Raw genomic sequence first — 7062 nt, 5'->3', positions numbered from 1 at the left:
GGTTCGTTTATAATATCGGTTCATCTTTTTTTCTTTCTTTTTCTCGGTCTCTTTTTTTTACGGAAATAAAGAGGAAAGTAAGACAGCAAATGTACGCATAAAACCACATAGAGAGAAAAATGCTCTCAAAAAAAAAAAAATGTTATGAAAAGACTGCTCTTGCCGGCAAAAAGTATCAACACCCTATGAATATAGAAATAGAGACTCCAATGTACATCACGCATCACAACCACCTTCGTTCTTTATCATGATTCTTACCTTTTCGTTCGATACATAAAACCTTTGAAAAGGTTTCCTTTGAAATTCTATATACAAATAAACAACACTTTTGTATGTATTTATCCACTATACGCAGATCCACGTCCGAAGGATACCAACGATGTGTATGAGATTTAGAAGTGACTAAACTATAGAGAAAGATCGTGGAATTACGATGATTATTATTATTATTCGAATGAAAATATCTCAGGATAATGTATGTCCTTCATTGACCCTGAATTTCTCCGCAATATTTCACGCGTTAAATCTACAGCTTTGACAGCGCTACATTTATTAATGATTGGGTAAAAGGAGCATCTAAATAATCATGAAGTATATAATATATTATGATTATGAATTATTGAACATTGTATCAAATTTTATATTCACTTCTTGTGGTTGACAATAAACTGGTTTTATAAAAAAGCTAAAGGCATTTTCTATACATTTTTTCGATATTAAAATTCCAATACGTTGTTTCGTTGTTACACATACGATTGAATATATTCCTTAGCTATTTATTTAATTTTGCTAAATTTATTTCGGGTATCCCCAAGGATCTTTCTTTTGATCCATTAGGACGAGAGAAGATTCGCAGATTTTCTTAAACATTTCGCGCAGTCTTCCTTTTTGGAACACCTGAAATAAATTAAAGTATCGATTATTTTACCTGTCAGTTTTAGTACATATTGATCGTGTACGAACGGTGATATATAATATCAGTATGTACCTTATAAAGTTGATACTGTTCAGAGGCAAGAATGTCTGCCAATTGTATACATTCAGCGTGTTCATTCATTTCGGTCATCACAGAATGTAAAAGAAGCGTAACTTTTGGAATACAAAGTTCCCGTAACTTTTCCATTTGATGCTCGCGGGCCGCTTCTTCAGGGGTACATGATTCGTCGTTATTGTTATTTGAGTCAACCAACCAACCACCATCCGGGAATAACAATACGTTAAACAATAATTGTTTCACTGCCTATAAGATTAATAATATTAAAAATACTTAACAATCTTTATTTCGTATCAATATGATAAATTTTATTTCACGAACCTTCGTATGATGTTGCATCGTAGTCTTCCACCTTTCCATTTCTACGTTGTATTGTGACTTTTTATGTTCATAAGCGACTTTTTCGGTGAACGTCGCATATGCGGGTAACTCTTCTAACGGCGTAGGTTTTCCATGATGATAATGAGAAAACCATTCGGCGAAACCTTCTTGGGCGTCAAGATACGTTTTATAACAAAGGTATTCCCGAATCGTTGAAGACGCTCTTTTCGACAGATTATTTGTCATCGTGAGATTTGTTAAAGTACCTTCTAGCGTTGGATATTCAGCCATAATAGTTTCAATGGAATCTACTGGAATCTATAAAATTTGACAAGCAAAAAATCATCGTTTAAAAACAACTGGAGAAACATTTAAAAAGTAAGGAATCGTTCAACTTCGTACCTTATTAAAAGCTTTTCTAGCAGCATCAATTTTTTCATTTGTCAGAAAATATCTTATAAGAGCATTAGTTTGCGACAATGCTTCTTCCCGTTGACTTTGATAAAATATTAACCAATCCAGAGCATTAATCTTGTCAACGTCCGCGTCAGTCATAGTACCTTTCAAATCAGTGGGATCGACGTCGATATTTTTAGAACGTATACTTTCTACTACTAGTTTCGTAATTGCCTCTACGTTTAGATTGGCATCTTCTGCTGCAGCTAAACATTTTTTCCGTTGTTCATAATCTTTTATAGTCTCCAAATAACTGGCATAATTTGTTATTTGAAGTTCTTGAGGTAACATAGCTGTATAGAAAGCGATTAAAATTGGATCATCCATTTCAATTAAAACGCGAACATATGCCAACAGAACTTTATCTCCAATTTTATCTTTTGCATTTTTCCCAATTTGGCGAAAGAAATATATCAGATGCGCTAAAAACCTTAGGAAGTGAGGATCGCAAGACTTCGAACATATCATGTCCTCTATTTCTTCCATCAATTTTGGTATTTGATCCAGTATCAGATATTTCTGAATAAGGTGATCGGGTTTATTCGATTGTGCTCGAATATCAGGGTTTTTCGATGCGTGAAGTTCTTTAAATACATCTTTTAACGAGATCTCATTTTTCCAATAATCGTCGGGCATGTCCGTAAAACTTTTTGCCACTAGATCTCTCACTTCCCTTTCTACTTTAATGTCTAACAGTGTTTTCATATAAGCCCATAGTGCATCTTGCCAAGAAGACGCCACTTGCAGCATTTGTTGAACATTTCCACAAAGACTAGCATAAATGGTGCGATAAAATTGACCTGAACGCGGAGAAATTTTAATTATAAGATGCAGCTTGTGGTAAGTCATGTTTAATAGTACAGATAATAAAACAATCATTACCTACACGCCTTTCCTGAGAAAGTTCCCAAGCGCATAATTTCCAAAGACTTCTATTAGGATTTCCTTCGATAGGTAATTTAGAATCAGATAATGTGTTTTGATAGTTGGGATCATGATGAGGTATCCATCCTAACAGACAAGCAGCTCGCCAAGGTTGTCCACAGTATTGAGCTAATGCTTGTGCTTTTTGAAGACGACCACAGCGAACCTATTTAAATAAAATATATTTTATATATTACATTTTTTAAATATTTTTCGATTAATTCTTTATTAAACATCTTGTACCTCTATGAACATTCTCTTCTCCATCCTTGCGTCATCTTCCCTGTCTAAATCATGGAGAGGTTTTCCCTCTCTTATTGGAGCATCCGGATCTAGAGACGATACCAATGGTCTAGATGAACGAAATGGAATTTGTTCTTTGTCTTTATACATTAATAATTGTCTCACAGTATTTTCCCATGCTACTGTTTTATCTGTGAAATGTTCAGTGATTGGATATTTATCCGCTTGGTCTAATGCATTTTTCTCCAACCAGTCAATTATTAACTGGTATTCTCTAATGTAACTTTCAGTTTTGAATAAATTATCTATTACAACTTTTTCTGATATGTATATATTATTTTCGACTGGAGTAGGAAAATTGAGACTATTTATTCTATTTTGATATAAACAATAAATAAGTCTCCATGTGTTCCTTTCATTTTCTAAAGAAATTTCATCTTCTGATATTTCAGTAGTTTCTACTTTTGACTGCATACCTAAAGGATAAAAAATATATAATTATATGCAAAATATAATACTAAAGTACAAAGTCAATACATACACTATAATTTTCTATGTACCTCTCATTATATCTAACGTGTCTGTGCAGTTTTGTATAAAATCTGCAATAGTATCAAATATCTGTGCCTCTGAAAAGTTTGCCTGTAAACTATGCAAGAAATCATAGAAGAGTTTAGACATAACATCTCTCCAAGGTTCCCTTGCTTTTAAAATCATGCCAGTTGCACTACTATCCTCCATCATTTCCCTCAAGGTAAATTCACTTTTTTCTGAAGCAGCCATTATATCTCGTACTTCATGAGGAGCAAGCGTTAATGAAGTATCAATATCCAAAAGATCATGAGCTTTAATTAATCTTGAATGAAGATAGGATTTGCCCGACATTCTTGAACTATTGATGTCATTAAAGTTATGAGAATCATCCACATCTTTTCGTAAATAATTAGTGTTTTGTAATGATAGTCTTTTAGAAGGTGTGCTTTTTCCGCTTAACCTCAAAAATGACCTTCGTTGAGCGTTTTCTTGATTAAGCATTTGAATAGATTGCTCTAAGTTCTCATTGCTATTGTTTATGGTATCCATTTTGAAACATAGACTTAAAGACCTAAAAACGTTTATGCAAGACTACTTATATCATACAGATAGAGAATATTTACAACTGTAGGATATTTAACAATCGTACCGGTTTTCAAATTCACAGTAGGTACTAATAGCGGGATGAGGATAGGGAATTATTTCAATGTAACGAAATTCCCTACATCAGTATCGCATAAAGTTCACGACCGAGTACGAAACATGCACTTTTTTATATTTACGCCATAATGTATTGTTAATATGTAATATTTAATATGATTATATTTTCTTCTCTCATGTTGGACATGTATGTTAAAAAATAAAAGTATTACAAAGATTTTATAAAATGTAATCAAGCAATAATCTCCTCAGTATTCTTTATTTTAAGAGACTCGACTTTATACTTTATCAATTTGATACTATATGAAACTTTGTACAATTGAATTGTTATCGTATTAGATATGGACTTTGATGTATTGTTTCATCAACATTTATTTATATGTATATATATATATATAATATTAAAAAGTGTGCCAAAACTATACTCCTCTAAGCATCAGTTCGAACTCTACCACCATACTCGCCGCAAGGTCGTACAGTTGTAAAGACTTAAAGAAATGGCGACTCGTCTGCTTAAAGTTAGTTCCGCATTGCGGGCTTATTCTAACAAAACCAGCCTCGTAAAGGTAGTAAAATTCAAGTTCTATCATAACGTTGCTATTATTACTAAGCAGTACCGGAATAATTTCTCGAACTTTACGTTCAATTCAATACGATTTTCTCAAGCTGAGGAACCATTGAATCCATTTACTGCTTACGTAATAAAAATGAACTTTTTAAATGTTTGTAGAAACAAAAGAAATATGATGAATTATTATTAATGAATAACGAATAGAATTCAGTAAATCGTGTTCTATAATATATATAGAAATATTTGTATCAAGCTATCATAACCTTAATTCATCTTGCACAACGGTGTCGTAAACAGAGAGAACTTTAATTTTGACAGATATCGTTTTCTATATTATTACAATGATCACATCAATTTCATTTCAATAATTTATAATGTTATCAAATTTACAATTTGTACAATCTTTCAGTTATTATTTCAGCCTATAAAATTAGTTTTGTCAAGATTATTAATATTGGTATATCTTTTAAATAAAATAAAACCAGCATAAAATGAAATGAATCTTTTACACTTTTGTCCTTTTAGTTTTCTTTGCTATATGTCTATAGTTATATTTATATCAGGTACCAAAGCAATGGCGATCTACATCAGCATCATTAAAAGAAATATTGGTGAATCAACCACCAACACAAGTTACAACTTTAGATTGCGGTATGAGAATTGCTACTGAAGACAGTGGTGCACCAACAGCTACAGTGGGATTATGGATTGATGCTGGCAGTCGCTTTGAAACCGATGAAATTAATGGAGTTGCCCACTTTATGGAGCATATGGCTTTTAAAGTAAGTAATGGTGTTCAAGTTTACTTGAAATAAAATGTTAGAAATGACAATCAAAATGGGAATGTAATTACAAACAGGGAACTACTAAACGTTCACAAACTGATTTAGAATTAGAAATTGAAAACATGGGTGCTCATTTAAACGCATATACAAGCAGGGAACAAACAGTGTTTTATGCTAAATGTTTAGCAGAAGATGTTCCAAAAGCTGTTGAAATTTTGAGTGATATCATTCAAAATTCAAAGCTTGGTGAAAGTGAAATCGAAAGAGAACGTAGTGTTATTTTGAGAGAAATGCAAGAAGTTGAAACAAATCTGCAGGAAGTTGTTTTTGACCATTTACATGCTAGTGCATATCAAGGTACACCTTTAGGAAGAACGATTCTTGGCCCTACTAAAAATATTAAAAGTATTACAAGAAACGATCTTGTTAATTATGTTAGGCAATACTATGGTCCACCTAGGTAATTACAACTATCCATAAAATAATTTTATTATACATATATGTATTTAAAAATTATTAAAATATCTTCACAGATTCATTTTAGCTGGTGCAGGTGGTGTAAATCACAATCAACTAGTAGATTTAGCTCAGAAGCATTTTGGCCAAATGAAAGGGCCATTCTATGATGAAATTCCTCCTTTGTTAGAACCATGCCGTTACACAGGATCAGAAATAAGAGTTCGTGATGATAGTATACCTCTCGCACATGTTGCTATTGCTGTTGAAGGTGCTGGTTGGACTGATCCAGATAATATTCCTCTTATGGTTGCAAATACCCTTATGGGAGCATGGGACCGTAGCCAAGGAGGAGGTGTAAACAATATAAGTTTCTTGGCTGAAGCTTCTGCAACTGATGGATTATGCCATAGTTATCAAAGCTTCAATACTTGTTACCAAGTACTTGTTATTAATTTATATTACTACGTATGTATATAATATTGTACATTAATCATGTGTTAATATGAGATATCCTCTTTATAGGACACAGGACTTTGGGGTGTATACTTTGTGTCTGACCCAATGGAAATTGAATGGTTTGTACATAATGTACAACGTGAATGGATGCGATTATGCACGTCGGTGACTGAAAAAGAAGTAGAACGCGCGAAAAACATTCTTAAAACAAATATGCTCCTTCAATTGGATGGAACAACTGCAATTTGTGAAGACATTGGCCGGCAAATGCTTTGTTATAACCGGCGCATACCACTTCACGAACTTGAAGCTAGGATAAATGTAAGTAACATTCACATATTTTTAATGTTTTAAATACAGTTCTCATATCAATAAAATTGTTTGCAGAGCATAACTGCCTCAAATATTCACGATATTGGCATGAAATACATTTATGATCAGTGTCCAGTAATTGCAGCGGTTGGACCAGTCGAAAACTTGCAAGATTATAATGTCATTCGTTCCGGCATGTATAGATTACGAGTGTAAACATGTTATCATCAATAAATTTAGAACAAGTCATAAGTAACACAGATTTTAGCAAAGGAATTGGAATTAAAGTGAGACTATAAAAATTCAAACTATTTGTAACTATAAAATATAATCATAACTATAATATA

At 32.7% G+C, this 7062-nt stretch overlaps 2 protein-coding genes across 2 annotated transcripts; one reads left to right on the top strand and one right to left on the bottom strand.

Moving 5' to 3' along the window:
• Positions 1–584: 584 nt before the first annotated feature.
• On the bottom strand, positions 585–4390 carry LOC122567507 (nuclear pore complex protein Nup107). Its single transcript, XM_043726113.1, has 8 exons — positions 4122–4390; positions 3499–4043; positions 2939–3414; positions 2654–2861; positions 1718–2571; positions 1316–1633; positions 989–1240; positions 585–897 (listed from the first exon to the last, which is right to left on the bottom strand). Exons 2-8 carry the CDS (start codon positions 4019–4021, stop codon positions 796–798), a joined length of 2733 nt encoding a protein of 910 aa, XP_043582048.1. The 5' UTR covers positions 4022–4043; positions 4122–4390; the 3' UTR covers positions 585–795.
• Positions 4391–4543: 153 nt separating this feature from the next.
• On the top strand, positions 4544–6977 carry LOC122567567 (mitochondrial-processing peptidase subunit beta). Its single transcript, XM_043726247.1, has 6 exons — positions 4544–4698; positions 5267–5485; positions 5563–5948; positions 6022–6385; positions 6470–6724; positions 6791–6977. The coding sequence occupies exons 1-6, from the start codon at positions 4630–4632 to the stop codon at positions 6929–6931; spliced, it is 1434 nt and encodes a 477-aa protein (XP_043582182.1). The 5' UTR covers positions 4544–4629; the 3' UTR covers positions 6932–6977.
• Positions 6978–7062: the final 85 nt, after the last annotated feature.

The sequence above is a fragment of the Bombus pyrosoma genome, linkage group LG1, assembly GCF_014825855.1.
Source record: "Bombus pyrosoma isolate SC7728 linkage group LG1, ASM1482585v1, whole genome shotgun sequence".
Classification (NCBI taxonomy): Eukaryota; Metazoa; Arthropoda; class Insecta; order Hymenoptera; family Apidae; genus Bombus; species Bombus pyrosoma.
The sequence above is the reverse complement of the archived record's forward strand: the minus strand, read 5'-3'. Positions and strand labels throughout refer to the sequence as shown.

Coding starts and splice junctions, on each gene's coding strand:
- LOC122567507 (XM_043726113.1), bottom strand. CDS start 4,021: ATGGATACCATAAACAATAGCAATGAGAACTTAGAGCAATCTATTCAA. Junction 3,415..3,498: donor CACGTTAGATATAATGAGAG/GTACATAGAAAA, acceptor TTTATCCTTTAG/GTATGCAGTCAAAAGTAGAA. Junction 2,862..2,938: donor AGAAGAGAATGTTCATAGAG/GTACAAGATGTT, acceptor TTATTTAAATAG/GTTCGCTGTGGTCGTCTTCA.
- LOC122567567 (XM_043726247.1), top strand. CDS start 4,630: ATGGCGACTCGTCTGCTTAAAGTTAGTTCCGCATTGCGGGCTTATTCT. Junction 4,699..5,266: donor ACAAAACCAGCCTCGTAAAG/GTAGTAAAATTC, acceptor TATTTATATCAG/GTACCAAAGCAATGGCGATC. Junction 6,725..6,790: donor AACTTGAAGCTAGGATAAAT/GTAAGTAACATT, acceptor AATTGTTTGCAG/AGCATAACTGCCTCAAATAT.